This window comes from Natrix helvetica (genome assembly GCF_964273705.1).
Source record: "Natrix helvetica genome assembly, chromosome: W".
In the NCBI taxonomy this organism is placed as follows: domain Eukaryota; kingdom Metazoa; phylum Chordata; class Lepidosauria; order Squamata; family Natricidae; genus Natrix; species Natrix helvetica.
The window spans coordinates 81,408,892-81,427,181 of record NC_138555.1 but is presented as its reverse complement, the minus strand read 5'-3'; the positions used below and the strand labels follow the sequence as shown (position 1 = coordinate 81,427,181).

Here is an 18,290-nt window from a genome sequence, read left to right as displayed (position 1 = left end):
CTCATTCTGATTGACTCTCTTGCCGGCCGGCTGCACGCACTCCTCCCGATTGGCTGGCGGGCCTCCACCAATCAGAAGGACCTTCCCGCGTAGCAACAAGGGAGACGGAGCATTTTGGCGGGCTTGCTGACTGAGGAGGTTTGTTATGGAGGCGGTTTTTTTTTTTTTTTTTTGGCGAGGTCGAAGAACGGAGCTGAGGAAAGTTATTGCCTTTTGGCACAACTGGTCAAGCGGAACAGTTGCCGCCACACTTCTCCTGAATTTTACTTTATTTTATTTATTTTTGCCTTCGGAAAAGTGATTGTGAGGAGAAAGAAGGTGACGGGAGGGAGTGGGATTGAGGGAGGTGGGAATGGAGGAATTTCGACCTCCTTTTGGTAGGAAAAGGGAGGAGAAAAAACCGCCAGGAGAAGCTGCTGAGGGAAGGAGGTGAGGTCCGCCTTCTGAAAAGAGCAGATGGCGAGAGGCTGGGAACAAAACAAAACTCAGATAAAAATACATAATTAATTCTGGGAGTTGAAGTCCTGTTGGAAGAAATGTCCCTCTGGGTTGAGTTCTGTAGGAAGTTAGCACCCACCCCTCTCCTAGAAAAATGAAATGTTTTAGGAAATATTAAAAGGGCAGAATATTTCCCTTAAAAAGAGAAGTAGAAACAGAGGCAAAAACTTGCCCCCCCCCCTTTTGTCAATCCCCGACCTTCCTGGCCGGTATTTTAAATTTTGGGGTATTTTAATTGGTTTTAATTACTAGCTAATTTCATGGTCATTGTACAGACCTTGTTTAATTTGTTTTTCTGTGATTTTGTACTTCCGTTGTTTATAGTGCATTTTATTCCTGTCTGTACACGGCCCCGAGTCCCCTTGGGGAGATGGGGCGGTTTATAAATCGAATAAATGAAATGAAAATGAAATGAAGGGGCCATTAAGGCCTGAGCCAGTCTATTCTACATAACAAAGAGCCATCCCATTTCATTGCCCTTCATTACACCACCCGCCAAGTTTCAATCAAACTCAGCGCACAGACAACCTACAAAGCTATGACCTCTGAGAGCAACCAATCAGGATACTCTTCCCGTGCCCCAGGAAGTTCAAAGCCCAGGAGAGGATGTAAAACTCAGACTTTCTCGGCATCTTGGCCCTTTTTCTGCTCAGGAGCTCAAGCCATGTGATCCTGTTCAGGAGCTCAAGCCATGTGAGCCTGTCTACCATTAAACCATCTTTCCAAACACCCTCCATGTTTCCAGTGTCTTTTTCCCTACTTGGAACTGAACCCAGGTGGACATTTCTTCTAAAAGTTTCAAGTGGGGAGAAAGACGCTGGAAACATGGAGGCTGCTTGGAAGGATGGTTGAATGGTGAAGCAGAACCACCAAGCAGTGATTCTGGGTAGCTGAACACCTGGCTTGATGAGCACATGGCCTGAAAAGGCGGGCAGTGAGTTGGGGTTTTATTAATCTTGTTTATCAAATGTAATGAATGCTAGATGCTGGCTTTCTTGGGGGTTTTCATCCTGTCTTGAATGGATAACCAAATCTGCATTTCTAAAAGTCGGCCCCTTAGTTTCTACTTGGTCAGTGGGGAAGCCAGGTTCACTTAACAACTGTATTACTGACTTAATTGCAGTGATTTGCTTAACAACTAACAAGAAAGATCATAAAATGAGGCAAAACTCAGTTAACTGTTTTGCTTAGCAACAGAAATTTTGGGCTCAATTAAGTTGAGTACCTGTATTCAGAAAATGCCTAATTTGATTATGCTGGTGTATCGACCACCCTCCACTCAGCAAGAGAGAAAATAAATTCTTCACCACATTCATTTATTTAAAAAAATTGAGTCTGTGGTGTAGGTGATTCCTGTGGTGGGGTTAGAGGGGAGCATACCTCACAGTGTGGCATACCTGGAGGGGAGCAGTGCTGAAGTAGAATGCCTGGCCCACAGGGTGGGCTTTATTGCGTAACCCTGCGTAAGTTGCCTGCTGGAGACTTATCTATAAGAACGTCACACAAAACTACCTCCTTATTATAGATGTTGGCCATTGTGTTAGCTATTTTTGGTATAGGGATAGATTTGTATTGGATGCTTCATTTTTAAAAAAATGTTTTTTTGTAGACTCCAAGTCTTGGAACAGCCGAAAATGAATACAGCAAAAAAAGCAAAAACAGATAGTGGAACATCATTCCAAGAGGCCTGGACAGAGTTATATGGAGTCATTGAACGCAATGGAAAAGCCTTATGTATTCTGTGTTATGAAAGTGTTGCGTGTTGCACATCAAGTGTCAGGCGGCACTTTGAAACCAACCACAAAAGTGTTGTCAAACCTAGTGAAACTGAAAGAAGACAGTTTCTTAAAAGCAGTTTTCAAATTTCACTGTGCTTAGCAAAACACAGTAAGCCCCTTTCTGATGGGGATATTATCAAAACAGCCATGTTGTCTGCGAGTAATTTCCTTTTTCACGGTTTCCCAAACAAGGATAAAATTATTCAACGCATCTCTGAGTTGCCACTAAGCAGGAATACTGTTGAAGATCGAGTCCAGCGCATGGCAAGTGACGTTAGTCAGCAGCTCACCACTGACTTACAAAAGGCAGCTTGTTATTCCATGTGCTTGGATGAAAGCAGAGATATAAATAATCAAACAAGGCTAGCAGTAATTTTGCGTTACGCTGTTGGTGACACCATGAGAGAAGAGCTGATGAAACTGGTGTCGTTGCCTGAAAGATCACGGGGGATAGATATCTACAATGCTGTGATGGAGACTTTTTTGTCACAAGACATAAGACCAGAAAAAGTGGTTTCAATTACTAGTGATGGTGCACCTTCTATGGTGGAGGCAACATCTGGTTTCATACAGTTCTTTGTTAAAGAAACAAAACATCAAGTCATTCAGTTCCATTGTGTTATACATCAAGAAACTCTTTGTGCCAGGGAAAGCAGCAAAAAATTTGACGGTGTTCTCAAAGATGTCACAAAAATGGTGAATTACATCATGGCTCATGCTCTGAATTTTCCACAGATTCAAGCACTTCTTGAGGAGGTTCAGGCACAGTATAATGGTTTACTTATGTACGATGATGTCCGGTGGCTGAGCAGAGGACGAGTCCTGGAGATATTTGTAGCCTGCTTGAATGAAATTAAGCTGTTCATGATTGAAAAAGGGCAGGAATATCCACAGCTCACTGATATGGCCTGGCTTAACAACCTCATGTTTTTTACGGATTTTACACTACACTTCAATGTACTGTACAAACAACTACAAGATGTAGGGAAAACAGCGATAAGGATGTTTTGTGATATCAAAACATTTGAGGAAAAACTGCAGGTGTTTGAAAGTGACCTTGCAAGTGGGCAGCTGAAATATTTTCCAAATCTAAAAATGCATTTAAAAAATTCTACAACATTTGCAGACAATCCTACAAGCCATCAGGAAATCTGCAGGGAATTTTCCAGTATTGTAGCAGCTGCAAAGGTGAATTTTAGTAACAGATTTTTACAGTTCCGTAAGATGGAGACAACTCTGTGTTTTCTTACTTCTCCAGATAAAGTCAAATTGGAAGAACTTGATCTTTCCTGCTTATACTGGTTGGATTTAGAAAATCTGGAAATGGAGCTATTGGAATTTCAAGAAAGCTATATCTGGAAAAACAAATTCTGTAACCTGCGTGAAACACTTGAGAAGATGGAAGGGAGGACAGAGGGCAGAGTTGGTTCTGAAAATGAAATCCTTAAAGCGTGGAATTCTCTGCCAGTTACTTTTAAGTCAATGAAAGCACTTGGGATTGCTTTCCTTACTTTGTTTGGATCATCTTATGCTTGTGAGCAGCTGTTTTCAGCTTTGAATGATATCAAATCTGACATCAGAAACAGACTAACAGATGACCTGAGTGCTGCATGTGTTGCTCTCAAACTTACAAAGTATGAGCCAAGGTTGGACAAATTAGCAGCATGCATATAACAGCAAAAATCACCTTAATTGTTCACCTTTCAATAAAAAGTTGTTTTTTATCATTGAAAGCCCTGTTGTTGTGGTTTTCTTTTAAGACAAAAGATGTTAATGTATGAGTTGTTTTTTCTAAACTAAAACCTCAGTATTCAGGTTAAGTTGCTGTGTTGGCACTTTGCGATAAATAAGTGGGTTTTGGGTTGCAGTTTTGGGGCACGGTCTCAAATGCTTGCCATCACTGGACTAGAGAATATTTGTATCATTGTGTATGTATATTGTGTGTATGTGTGTTTGATACGGTGCTGGTGTTGAGATTGTCAGAGTCTGGATGAAGCGGAAATAGGCTCCATGTCAAACCTAGCAACTCTGACTAGGGTTTTTAATACCGTTCCCTCCCCCAGATATGGAGACCTAACTTCTTGATGGAGTACCATTTCCCAAGTCAAGCTAGATCACAATCTGGGGGGTCCTCACAGCCAGGACGAACTTTGTATTAACTTACCTCATGTGCCAGATGTGTTGTTCCCAATTCAAGAAACTCTGTTTATGGCCATTGATGACTTCATTATTTTCTGGATGGGCTTGAATGTATTCTCTGGGGGCCTGACCTGGAAAGTTAGTAAGTTTACTTTATTGTCATTGCACCTTGTACCACAAAATTAAATACCATCTTCAGTGTACATTATACATAAAACAAAACACACGTCCTTCACATTCTATACAATTGAATTGAAAACCCCTGATATGGGCATTCATAGTGCGCTATAAGGTAGAATTCAATAAGATTACAGCCCTGGGATAGAAGCTGTTTTTCAGCCTATTCGTCCTTGTTTTTATTATCCTGTACCGTCTGCCCAATGGTAACAGTTAAAAAAAAAAGGGTCTCCAGGATGAGATGAAAGTTGTTGAAGAAGATGAGCATTTGGAAGTTGTAGCTGCTCCAGTTGTAGCTGGCAGTGTGTGCCGTTGGAGACTCCTGTCTGGTAAAGTGGGCATGCTGCAGATCCCTTTGGCGAAACAATGTCATTTAGAGCATCTAGAACATGTGTCTTGTCTGTCCGGTGAAATAGTCTGTCAGGATGGCTTTTCCTCATGTAAGCCCTTTAAAACTCAACTCTTCCGTTAGACATAAGGACAGAATAGTAATTGGAGCCTGGTCTCTGTTATTTATTGCATTACTTGAGAAATTGATTATATTTGCATGCCATCTTTGTTGTTTTACTGGTTTATGTTATTTTTTGTTACTTTGCTCAAATGGGCAGCCATATGCACTTACAAAACAAACAAATAGCCCTACAATCCACTAATGATGCCAATGTGGTATTTCTTGTTATGGCAGACCAACCATTTGATCAGCCACAGGGTGGACAAGATCAACTGGATATAATTATGTGAACATCTTTTTAAGGGTGCGTTGATGGTGACCTGTATGATACATGCTATAGAGCTGAGGTGGCGCAGTGGTTAGAGTCCAGTATTGCAGGCTACTTCAGCAGATTGCTAGCTGCAGTTCAGCAGTTCAAATCTCACCGGCTCAAGGTTGACTCAGCCTTCCATCCTTCCGAGGTGGGTAAAATGACCCAGATTGTTAAGGGCAAATGGGCTGACTCTGTAAACTGCTTAGAGAGGGCTGTAAAAGCACTACGAAGTGGTATATAAGTGCTATTGCTATTTTCTAATCTCATGCTCCTGTTACGCCGACCTTTTCTTTTTGCAAAATATTAACGGATTGGATTTGGAAGCATTTGTTAATTCAAAGCATAATTTTATGTAATAAATTTACAGACACATTTACACGTATGCTCTCAGAGCAAATGGAGAACAAAATAGTTTAAACTAGGGAATAAGGTAGATGGGAGAACATTTTTTGTCTTGAATACAGCTTGGCGGCATTCACCCTAATCCACTCTTTTGTGGTGACGGCTTGCTCGGATGCTGTGTGGTTCTCTGGGAAAAGGTTTGCTGGAGTGACCCTGTGAATAAAAGAAAGCACAAGAATAAAACTGGGGGTATTTTTCCAAAGCAAAAACCACTTTATACATTCTGAAACTCACATTTACAAAACCAGATATTTTAAAAGACATCTGTAGGTAGACTTTTCTTAATGTATTTTTGCATCTGGGATTTAGGGACATGCTACCTCCAGTCTAGGCTGGAGCAATTCAGGTTGATGGACACTTGTTTTAAAGGTAAAGTTTCCCCTCGCACATACGTGCTAGTCGTTCCCGACTAGGGGGCGATGCTCATCTCCGTTTCAAAGCCAGAGAGCCAGCACTGTCCAAAGATATCTTCGTAGTTATGTGGCCGGCATGACTAAACGCCGGAGGAGCAAGGAATGCTGTTACCTTCCCACCAAATGTCCCTATTTTTCTACTTGCATTTTTACGTGCTTTCGAACTGTTAGGTGGGCAGAAGCTTGGACAAGTAACGGGAGCTTGCTCTGTTACGCGGCACTAGCGATTTGAACCGCCAACCTTTCTGATCGACAAGCTCAGCGTCTTAGCCACTGAGCCACCACGTCCCCCTTTTACAAAAGTGTTATAAGTGTTATACACCTGTTTTACAAAGGTGTTATAAAACTAAAAAAAGCCAGCTTCCTTTTTCTTATTGGATTTATTTTAACTGAAATACTGGGGTGGGGAGGGTGGAATGACTATTTCTTTGGATGCTGCTGAACTACTGTATTTTTCGACGTATAAGACGGACCTTACGTTTCTGGGGAGGAAAATAAGAAAAAAAAAATCTGCCTCTGCCTACCAGCATCCATGGTATTCAGCTGACACACGTTAACAAGGTAAGCCAATGAATAGGCATAGCAACTAAATCAGCCAATGAGGGCTATTTGGACGCCGAAATTTGCTGTATGAGCAATGAGGAGAGGGGAAGGAGCCTGGCTTAGCTGAGAACTGAAAGTGAAACTGCTTGTGTTTTGCTTGTATTTATTGCAACCTTGGAAAACCTGCTTTTGGTAATGTACTGTATATTATTATTTTGAATCCTGCTGAATCAGTTACTGTGCTTTCTGAATGTGATTGCTGCTGCAGACTCTGACCAGCCAGGTCAGCTTCAGCACCTATTGCAGCCTGATTCAGCACAGCTGATTGGCGAGTGGATCGGATTGCCGGAATACCCCCAATCAGCTGTTCCAGGCTGCAGGGGTCGCCACAGACCATCGCTGCCTCCATGCCTCATGTTTTTTGGCCTCTGGTGGGGGTGGGTGGGGCTACATCCGCTGTATAAGACACACCCAAATTTTCACCCTCTTTTTTTTGGGGAAAAGGTGTGTCTTGTATGCCAAAAATACGGTACATCTCCCAGCATCCTATACCAGGACTGGCGATGACAGCAGCTTTTGAAATACGTGAGTTCAGCAACATCTGGAGGATCAGACCTCCTCTTTCTGAAACGCTAAATCCAAAGCATTGGTGATCCTGGATGGCAGCAAAGAAAAGCGAAAGAGGCTTGCCTTTATGCGTTGAATCGGCTTGCTTTTTGAAGTACTTCTGTCTTTCGTCTAACTGATGAGCCATCTGGACGTTTTGCCATCCTGGGACGAGATAAGAGCAAGAGGCAGCTATAATCTTATACGACCACATGAATCTAGCCAGCCCATTCCTCCCTGTTGTGGCCCTCCAGCAGCCAGTGGAGCTGGCAGCAGACTCGGACAGTGAGGAGGTTGGGGAGGAACATGGGCCAGTCCTGGAGTGTGGCGAAGGCTCGGACGAGGGCCCTGCATCGGAGGCATAGAGCGGGCCAGGGCCATCCGACAGATATCAGCTACCTTCAGAGTCGGAGATAAGTGTGGCTAAAGAACAGCTGGATCTGTTCCCGATGTGCACATGCGCAGAGCTGCCAGCAGAAGGGAACAGTTAAAGTACAAGGGCGAACTTGGGAGTAAAAGCACAAGGGGACGCTGAACGGCCCCTCCCACAGGAAATAAATAGGAGCGAAAGGGGAGTGGAGTTTGCAGGAGACAAATTAGTTCGCTTATTAGTGTGAAGATTTGCTTATCTGAGAGGCTCCTTGCCAAGTATTTCCTTGTACAGCGTTGCGCCTGGAAGCTCTCTGCCTGGCAATTATCCAAGGACTGATAAGGTCGGTGTTTGCAATTCACCTTTGAAAGACTGTTTGCTGGGACTTTGCTGGATGTGAATGCTAGGAATTCACATTAGCCAAATAAAAAGGTTTTTTTTGGGGGGGACAAGAAGTCTGTTTTCGCGATTTGGTGAGGCCTAGGTCAGAAGAGTGCCTCCAAGCCATTTTCTCTCAACTCACCTTCCTTGATGCTCTTCAGGAAATCTTCCTGGGCTGGTAAACTCTGAGGATTATGTTCCAGACTCTTGGGGATGTGAAAAAAAGCACGAGCGGCCGGTAAACGGAACAGTAATATTTGCATAATGGAGAATAAGTTGGATGTCAGCCAGTAGGTAAAAATAGCCTGCATGGAAGAAAGAGAACATGGGACATCAGGCGATCTGATGGTTTTTAGGTTTGCTTCACTCCTTCACCCACTGATGACATTATCTAGCCTGGTATAGAAACGTCTGAAGGAAAAACCAAGAATCCGACAGTTCAATGCTGACTAAGTGTTGTGGCCCAGCAGGATCCGGTTGAGCTGCTGATGGGCTCAGATAGCGAGGAACCATATGAGTCTGCCCTGGACGATGTGGAGGACCCTGTGCAGGGTTCAGACTCAGAGCAGGGACCAGAGAGGCTGGTTGGCCACCAGGAGGCGCCTGAGGCATGGAGCAGTGGGGAGGATCAAAGGCAGTTTGTCCCTGATGCTAGATTGAGAAGGGCTGAGAAACGGAAGCAGCAACTCCGTAGGCAGACTCACAGAAAATGATTAAGCACAGTTGGTTGTGGATTGGCCCCTCCCAAGAGAGATTATAGGTGAGGCGTTGGGAGGGGACATTTGCAGGAAACAACCGTTCGAATTAGTAGTTAAGAAAATCTATCTGTGTATTCTAGCCGTGTCTGCTCGTTTGGACTATCTGCGTTGCTTCATTTGAATTATCTGGGTTGCTGCAGAGCTACTCTATTGAACTTGAGTTGTCTGGGCCCTCAGCCAAAGGATTCGTTATCTCAGTAATTAAACAGTGGCAAACAGCCAAGCCTGTGTTCTGGTTATTCACAGGCGTGGGGTGGTGGTCAGAACAACTAAGTATATCCTTTACTACTGAAATTAGGTGACCTCTTCCTGCACCACTGCAAACTGAAATGATAGAGGGGATGCAGTCCTTCCTTATATGGACTATATCAAGGGTCTGCAACCTTAAACACTCAACGAGACATTTGGATCCGTTTCCCACAGGGGGAAAAAAACCCACCGGGAGCCACAAAACCTGGGTGGGCGTGGCCAACTCTATGTCACTCACTCCCACCCAGTAACATGACCTCCTATAAATCTGATTAATACATAAAAATCTACCTGCTTTCAAAGGATGCAGTTGAGACCAGAATTATTTCTACTAGAGATCAGAAAAGAAAAATATGGCCAAAGTGGACTATATTTTAATGCTGCCTATTTTAACGGCGGCAAGACTGGTTTTCGCACAAAAATGGAAAAATAAAGAGACTCCCTCGGAACAAGAAATGATAAAATACTGACATGCACAGAAATGGACAGACTGACTCTTAGAGCTCAAAGACAAGGGTGAGATGGAATATCACGGAATCTTGGACAAATGGGACTGATGATTAGAAATGAGGGGAAAAGGCAGGGACAGAAAAAACATAGACAAGAATGGGAAAATATGGTATTAAGAATGTGTGTGTCAGGACTGCAGCCATAGTTTCTTGTGGCTCTCAGGCCTGCCACACTGTCTATTATTCTACTAGCATTTTCTATGGTGGGAAAATGGGAGGGGGGATTGTACAGAGTTAGATGCTATGTAGCCAAAACAAAATTCTTTCTAGAAAGCCAAGGTCATCCTTTGTCTCTGCACATCCTCACCTGACTGGAACTGGATGGGTGGAACTGCCAGCATGGCAGTGGGAGATTGGACCATGGGATGGACTTTGTGGATGGGGGGGCAAGATCTTGAACTTTCAACAGGGTGGGGAAAACCGGGATGCTTTCACATTCGGGTTTTCCCAGAAGTGCCAACATGGCTCTCTTAATAAATTGGAACTTTGAGCAATACTTTACCTTGGACTCTGATTTTATTTTGGATGCTATTTGGAACCCTGACAGTGTGATAGGGAGGAATCGGATATGCACCATATTTTTCGGAGTATAAGACGCACCTGGGTATAAGACACAGCAAGGTTTTGAAGAGGAAAAAAAAGTTTTTGCACTCTTCAAACCTCCCCCAAACGGTCTGTTTTTTGCAATAGCCTTTAGGGAGCTTGTAGAGTGCTCCTGGGGGGGGGGGGGAGGGCAAAAAATGGCCTGTTTTTTGCAAAAACGGGATCGTTTTCCATTAAAAAAGGGCATGGATAACCTTTAGGAAGCTTATAGAGTGCTCCTGGGGACTGGGGGGTTAAAATTGAGCAAAAAACAGGGCGTTTTTCGCTCACTTCTGCCCTCCCCAACTCCCGGGAGCTGTCTGAAAGCCTCCTTCAGGGTATGCACGGCCATTTTGGCAAAGGGGGCAGGTTTTTGGGAGGCAAAAAAATGCTGTATTTAGTGTACAAGACGCACCCAGATTTTCAGCCTCTTTTTTGAGGGAAAAAGGTGCGTCTTATACGCCGAAAAATACGGTATTTGTATGGTTAGCAATTCCATAAAAGAAAGGAACAATAAAGAGGCGATCTGACCGACTGCACAAATCTATGTAATGGATATAAAATATAAATTGTTGTAAGATCCAATCGCTACATGGAAATGTTTATGCCAGAAATGCCGTACTATGTCCCAATGTTGTTAATGTTTATCTAATAAAAAACTTTTTTTTAAAAAAAAATCTACCGGCTTTCCCCGTAGAACAGAGGCTCAAATGCCTCTTACCGTTGGGAAGGAAATGATGAAAGGAAGGAAGACCACCGGCATCACCCGGAATATCTTTTTCATTAGCTCCAGGTTTGGATTTGGAGGTCCTGATTGCATCCCAACCTGAAGAAGAAGAAGAAGAAGAAGAAGAAGAAAAAATAGATAGGGGTTATCCAGTGACCTTTGGTCAATTTTCAATTCTTTCTGCTTCACGTATCTGTCCCCAGTCCTCATTCCAATTCATCGCCGGGATGATTTTGACATTTAAATTCGCCTGCCGGGAAACAAGCGGGCCAAAGATCCGGCTAAAGCCAGGCTTCAGATAAACGGACATTCATTCAATCCTTAGCCAAGATCTGGCTAGATTTTTATATGGTCAGAAGTGCTTTCTGTCAGTGTATATCAAATTATAATTATAATTAGAAGGGCAGAAAAAAACAATTGCTACCAACTTGCCTTCCATTGAGGACCTGTACACTCCACAAGTCAAAAAGAGGGCTGTGAAAATAACTACCTCGCATCCAGGACATAAATTGTTTCAACTGCTACCCTCAAAATGACATTATAGGGCACTGACTGCACACCAGAACAACTAAACACAAGGACAGTTTTTCCCCCGAATGCCATCACTCTGCTTAACAACTAATTCCCACAACACTGTCAAATAATTTACTAAGACTGTATTACTATTATTATTCTCTTCCTTCCTAGTATCTATCTCTCCCCGCTTAAACCATGTTGCTTGTATCTTTACAATTTATATTGTTTTATTTGATTACTAGTATGATTGGATAGCTTATGAGTAACCTTGACTATTACTAAGTGTTGTATCTTTTTATTCTTGATGAATCTATTTTTATTCTCCTTATGTACACTGAGAGCGTATGCACCAAAGACAGATTCCTTATGTGTCCAATCACGCTTGGCCAATAAGGAATTCTATTAGAAACAGTCTCTCCCCCCCCCCCCCCCCATGCCATCACTCTGCTAAACTAATTCCCACAACACCGACAAATAATTCACTAAGACTGCATTACTATTCTTCTCTTCCTTCCTACTATCTATCTCTCCCCACTTATGACTATAACCATGTTGCTTGTATCTTTCAAGTTATATTATTTTTATTCGTTTCCTAATACGATTTGATAGCTTATGAGTAACCTTGACACAAAGTGTTGTATCTTTTTATTCTTGATGAATGTATTTTATTCTCCTTATGCACACTGAGAGCATATGCACCAAAGACAGATTCCTTGTGTGCCCAATCACACTTGACCAATAAAGAATTCAATTCAATTCAATCTGGAATAGCCATAACAAGAAATCAGCCAATGGGAACTGTTTGGTGACTGAGACACAGGATTTGTTGTGAGGCATATGAGACAGCTCGAAGACTGGGCGTGGCTTAGCTTAACTGTTCTGTGTATACAAGAGTTTGTTTGTCCTTGCATGATTGTTCTAACTTCTGGCTTCTTGTTCTTATACTTGCTACTTCTCCTCTTTACCATGTTGCAAGAGCTGCATGGGTATTGTACACATGCATCATGTTTTGTATTATTGGATATAAAGACGTTTCTTCTATAAATGAATCCTGAATTATATTGCTTGTGTGCTGGCTGGATAGCTACAAACTCTTAACACTTTCTCATGCCTACCAAAATCGTGATGGGTGGAGAAAGAGATCTGGATGAACTCTAAGTAATCGCTAAGCGGAAGCAAAATCTAACCAGACTTCGCCTTCAAATTGCCCAAATCTAGAACTCTGTTGCCTGGTGATCGGCGTAAAGTCACCCAGTCATTTTTCCTGCGTAAGGCTGGACTAGAACTCCTCGTAGCCTGGCGATTGGCCCAAAGTCACCCAGCCAGCTTTCCTGCTTACGGTGGAACTAGAATTCCCAGCATCCCGGTTTCTGGCCTAGCACCATAGCCAAGTCTTACCTCCATAACAATCCACATGGTGACAGTTGCCATCACGGGTAGTATGTAGTAAGGATCCGCGGCGGTGAGATCCGTGAACCACCACAGCCCCCCTGTCTGCATGCTGGGCACGGGACACTCCGCCATTTTGCGCAGGGCGAAGAAGAAGGAGATGAAAATGGGCGCCTGAGACCGAGAAGGGAAGAAGAGGTCAAGCCGGGAAGCCGTGCATACGAAAACCAATTCTAAGCGTGCCGTAAAAGCTGACCTGGACAAATGGCGTGATTAATCCTCGTAGGGGGTTAATATTATGGGTTTTCTGGTAGTGCTCCAGATCCATGACGGCCTGTGAAACTGAGAGGAAAAGAGACAGGGTTAGGGTTAGTGTCAGATTGTGCACAGTGTGGCTCTGTGAGACGACCCAGGAGCAAATACAGTGAACAGGTTTGTATTTAAATAGTGGCTTTATCTACAAAGAATATATACATACACATACATTAGTCAGATCTCAAATAAACAGCAACCAGAAATTACAGCACAAAACAGATACGCCCCAACAGGGCCTCTTCTTATTACAGGCTCTTAAAGGGATATCAGCCCAAAAACCTTGCTGACTCATTCCTAACATTACATCATCATAGCAGCTGGCCAGCTCTTAAATCATTACCCTGACACAGGAAATGTGACATACAACTAGACTTGTCTGGCTGTCTGTCTTGCTTACAAAAACTTCCTGTTTGTGGTTCCTCCAGATCGTGGACTAAAATTCCTAGCTCCCTCAACCATACCGCTGCATTTTAGAGGCCGGTAGTATTTTTGGAGGATTAGCTTTCCATCTACTTCGTCCTCCTTCGGCCTGACCTCACCTTAACGGCTCCTGTTTGCAGTCTTTGTTTCATCCCAAAGCTTTTCTTAATCCCGCTCAGGTTTGATCCCATTTTAAACTTACACTGTAGTCTGTTGCCTGCCTTCTTGGCTTCGCTGATTCTCGCGGTTAGCGCGGTAATATGGGGCACGTGGTTGTTCAATTTGACCGCGTCTCGCTGGCTTTTTACAATGAGCGGGAAAACCAGACAGCGTATAAATACCGTCCCTGGAAATTGGGCAAAAGAATTGCGTTATTTTGCAGGATGACGACAAGTTTTCTGGTAGCCACACAGACGTTCGGTCCGTCAAAGAGTTTATATCTTAGAGATGCAGGAAGTCTTAATTCCATAGCTCAGGGGTCTCCAACCGTCAACACTCAAAAGAGCCATTTGGAGCCATTTGAGTGGCGGGTTGCTCTTACTGTCACTACCGGTATGCTGCTCACGGGGCCGCACGTCCTGTTTGTAATCCACCGCCCCCCGCGACACCCAGCTGCTTGTTGGGGCACGTGCAGGAGCCACATGCTGTGCGCGGATGCACAATTGGCCGCTTGCTTTAACAACAGGTATAGAATGCGGACGGGTGGGGCAAACGAGCTGACCGCACCGGTATACACTGTCAGCTGCTCCTGGCTACTACCGCTACGGCCGTACCGTACCGTACTCAGAGGAACCCACCACAATTCAATGTAATTCCCACCCAGTCATATGACCCTCTCTCCCAGCCACGCCTACCCCGATTTTGTGACTCCCGGTGTTTCCTTTTCTATGGGAAATGGGTCTCTCTCTCTCTGTTTACCCTTGTTCCTTAGCTGTTCCCTTCTCCTGACAGCTCTGCGCATGAGCCCACTGGGAACAGGCTCCAGCTGTTCTTCTGCCTCACTGATGTCTGACTCTGAAGGCAGCTGATAACTGTCAGACGGCCCTGGCCCCATCTCTGCCTTTGACGCAGAGCTCTCGTCCGAGCCTTCCCCAGACTCCAGGACTGGCCCATCTTCCTCCCCAACCCTCCTCACTCTCCGAATCTGCTGCCGGCTACTGGAGGGCCACAACAGGTGGCCCCGTGGGCTAGATCCGGCCTTGAGTTTGATACCCCTGCTGAGAACAGCCTTTCTGTTCTCATCTGCTTCGCTCTCCCATAAATCTTCTTTACCTGCCACAATGGCTCCCCACCACGGCAGCCCCAAGTCCAAGTGGAACGATTCCAAAAACTTCAGGATAAGGCCCACCGGCGTGTAGCTATTCAGGCCCAGCTCAGCCAAAGTCGGTTCTTGCAAAACCCGTCCCAGCTCCTCTAACGGGAGGACTTCCTCCAGAGGCGGGGAGGACACACCTTGAGTCACCTGGAAAGGCACCAAGGAAACGTTCAGCGGGCCACGGGGGCGAAACGTTTCACTCTCCCCAAATCGCAACGTTTGGGATGAAGTTTCCTTTTCATCCGTACCTGGATGCCAGCTACGGCCGCTGTGCTCTGACACCGGATTGTGAGTCTCCAAGGAGCAAGAGGAAAACGTCGTCCTTTCAGCTGAGGGACAAACGATGTGTTGGCCTGCGACCACCTCAGGGGAACTGCTGCTCTGTGAACCTGCAAAGGAAGTGGGCAAAAAGCACCCGAATAAATGTTTGCGTGTGTGTGTGTGTGTGATCCGGAACATCCAAAGCAGATGTAAAACTGCCACACGCTCGGGATGTGCGGCTGTTTTCCAGGCCCTTCATGGTTTTGCAACGTTCAGGGGAGCCTCCTCTTCTCGCTGCAAACCTCCCTCCCTTCTAGCACTGATGATGTTACCTAGCCTGGTGGTGAAAGGTCTACAAGGAAACAACCCAAGGTCGTGAAAGGTCTACAAGGAAAGGTCTACAAGGAAACAACCCAGCTCAAAGGGAATCGAGGACCCACAATCCTCGTCCTCCTCTTCTCTGCAAACCGCACTCCCTTCTAACACTGATGATGTTACCTAGTCTGCTAATGAAATGTCTGCAAAGAAACCACTCCGTTCAGGGAGCACCAAGACCTGATGATATTCCCCAGACTGGTCGCGAAACGTCGGCAAGGAATCAACCCAGCTCAGGGGTCACCGACGACCCCACAATCCTCCTCATCGGAGCAGAGCTGGAAGGGACCTTGGAGGTCTTCTAGTCCATCCCCCTGCTCAAGCAGGAGCCCCTGTACCATTTGGACCACGCCTGCAATAAACCGGTCAAGCTTAAGAGAGCCCCAATAACCCCACAACGCTCCGCTCCGCAAACGCCGCTCCTTTCTAAATACTGATGGTAATGAAACTTCTGCGAGAAAACAGCCAAACTCAGAGATCTCCAAGGACCCCACAGTCCTCCTCCTTCCTCTTCTCTGCAAACGCCACTTCCTTCCAGCACTGATGATGTTCCCTAGTTGGGTCATGAAACAACCCAGCTCATAGAGCGGTACCAATGCAATCCTCAGTCGCATTAACAGAGGGATACAATCAAGATCAAGAGACTAATACCACTCTATAAAGCCTTAGTAAGGCCACATCTAGAATCCTGCATCCAGTTTTGGTCACCACACTATAAAAAGGGATGTTGAGACTCTGGAAAGAGTGCAGAGAAGAGCAACCAGGATGATGAGGGGACGGGAGGCTAAAACATACGAAGAACGGTTGCAGGAACTGCAAGTCTAGTCTAGTGAAGAGAAGGACCAGGGGAGACATGAGAGCAGTCTTCCAATATTTGAGGGGCAGCCCCAGAGAGGAGGGGGTCAAGCTATTCTCCAAAGCACACGAAGGCCAGACAAGGAATAATGGATGGGAACTGACCACGGAGAGATTCAACCTGGAAATAAGGAGATGTTTCCTGACAGTGAGAACAATCAACCCATGGAACAGAAGTTGCCTTTGGAAGTTGTGGGAGCTTCATCCCTGGAGGCTTTCAAGAAGAGACTGGACTGCCATCTGTCAGAAACTGTGTAGCGTCTCCTGAGGGGTGGGGGTGGACTAGATGACCTCCAAGGTCCCTCCCAACACTTATTAATCTGTTCATGACCTCACAGCCCTGTTCTAGCACTGGTGATGTTACCTAGTCTGGTCACGAAAGGTCCCGCTTCTCAACTCCCTCCTAAGCCCTGATAATGTTACCTAGTCAGAATCATCAGCTGGAAGGGACCTTGGAGGTCTTGTAGTCCAGCCCCCTGCTCAAGCAGGAGGTCCTATTAGCATAATATTTGAAAAAACGTCTGCAGAGAAATAACCCAGCTCAGAGAACTCCCAAGGACCCCACAATCCTCTTCCTCCTCCTCTTCTCTGCAAACTCCACTCCTTTCTAACACTGATGTTGTTCCCTAGTCTGGTGATGAAACGTCTGCAAGGAAAGCAGCCAAACTCAGAGAGCCCCCCCCCCCCCAAAGATCCCACAGTCCTCCTCCTTCCTCTTCTCTGCAAACCCCACTCCCTTCTAACACTGATGATGTTACATAGTCTGGTCATGAAACGTCTGCAAGGAAACAACCCAGCTCAGGGGGCACCAAGGATCCCACAATCCTCCTCATCGGAATAGAACTGGAAGGGGCCTTGGAGGTCGTCTAGTCCAGCCCCCTGCTCAAACTGAGGGGAAACAGGCTAAGATGACACCTCCCCAGGCCCGGTTTGGGCCTAAGTCCAGGCCCTGAAAGGAGGAGGAGGAGGAGGCTCTCGTCCTTGGGACTCCCCGCCCGACGGTCAACTCCGTCCTAGGTCAACCGGGCGCTTCGCCTTGCAAGGACGAGCAGCGCAGGCCTGAGGCGGGCCCGTCGGACTACATCTCCCGTCAACGCCAGGGGGCGCGTGACGTCACAGGACGTCATACCCACCTGTGCGTGGAGCCCCCCCGCCGCCATCCATGCTCGCCGCAGCGCCCCGAAAGCCGCCATGGTCTCTCTGGCTCCGGCGCCGCGGAGGACCGGCGGCCTCGTCACGTGACCGGAAAGGGACGCGAGGCTCTTCCCGAGGCCGCCGCGGCCATTTTGGTTACGGGAAACGCGGCTTTTCGTCTCCCAGGAGAGGCGCCCTCTAACGGATAAGGGTCCCTTTTCTCGCGAGTTCCTCTTGAAGGATCCGGAGTTGACGAGCGGGAAAAAAATAAAATAAAAATGAAATAACGACCCGGAGAGTGAAACGCCTTCTGGGAAAAGGGCAAAGGTTAAGGAGATCTTATCCGCCGTGGCCATATTTGTCTCGGGCACGTCGAGCCTTTCTTTTGATGGACTGGAGCCATGTTTGTTGCCGGTCGATAAAAAACGGAAGAGGAAGCGTGGCCATATTTGTTGCGGGCAACGATGCCTCCGTAGTACGTTCGGGCAATTCCTCCCAGCCTAGCTAAATATAGTACGTTTCAACCTTTGGCCATTTCGAGTCGTGGAGACTTCAACTCCCAGAATCCCTCAGTCTTATGCTTCTTAAAAGATTAAAAGACTGTGGCTCGTTTGGTTTCATTCTACCAAGTGGCCACGGGGCGGCGCTGTCGTACGCGTTACTTCCTCGTTATTAGTGCTAAATTAGGAATTGATTCATTTAATTTTAGGAGTGTAACTCAATTCAACACGCAGGGTCAACAACTGCAAACGCCCCCTCGTGGCCACTTGGTAGAATGCAACCCCAAAGAGCAGCACACTTCTGGCTGATATTT

General features: G+C 45.7%; 2 protein-coding genes across 2 annotated transcripts; one reads left to right on the top strand and one right to left on the bottom strand.

Moving 5' to 3' along the window:
• Nucleotides 1–365: 365 nt before the first annotated feature.
• On the top strand, nt 366–4,000 carry LOC309400463 (general transcription factor II-I repeat domain-containing protein 2-like). The gene is made up of 2 exons (XM_081968977.1): nt 366–429; nt 2,108–4,000. Exon 2 carries the CDS (start codon nt 2,133–2,135, stop codon nt 3,948–3,950), a length of 1,818 nt encoding a protein of 605 aa, XP_081825103.1. The 5' UTR covers nt 366–429; nt 2,108–2,132; the 3' UTR covers nt 3,951–4,000.
• Nucleotides 4,001–5,682: 1,682 nt separating this feature from the next.
• Nucleotides 5,683–17,870, bottom strand: LOC309400407 (mitochondrial inner membrane protein OXA1L-like). The gene is made up of 10 exons (XM_081968887.1): nt 17,476–17,870; nt 15,100–15,240; nt 14,809–14,998; nt 13,739–13,882; nt 13,058–13,143; nt 12,811–12,975; nt 10,891–10,995; nt 8,214–8,376; nt 7,405–7,485; nt 5,683–5,911 (listed from the first exon to the last, which is right to left on the bottom strand). The coding sequence occupies exons 1-10, from the start codon at nt 17,830–17,832 to the stop codon at nt 5,832–5,834; spliced, it is 1,512 nt and encodes a 503-aa protein (XP_081825013.1). The 5' UTR covers nt 17,833–17,870; the 3' UTR covers nt 5,683–5,831.
• Nucleotides 17,871–18,290: the final 420 nt, after the last annotated feature.

Coding starts and splice junctions, on each gene's coding strand:
- LOC309400407 (XM_081968887.1), bottom strand. CDS start 17,832: ATGGCCACGGCGGATAAGATCTCCTTAACCTTTGCCCTTTTCCCAGAA. Junction 12,976..13,057: donor TAATCACGCCATTTGTCCAG/GTCAGCTTTTAC, acceptor TCTCGGTCTCAG/GCGCCCATTTTCATCTCCTT. Junction 7,486..8,213: donor CCTGAAGAGCATCAAGGAAG/GTGAGTTGAGAG, acceptor ATCTCGTCCCAG/GATGGCAAAACGTCCAGATG.
- LOC309400463 (XM_081968977.1), top strand. CDS start 2,133: ATGAATACAGCAAAAAAAGCAAAAACAGATAGTGGAACATCATTCCAA.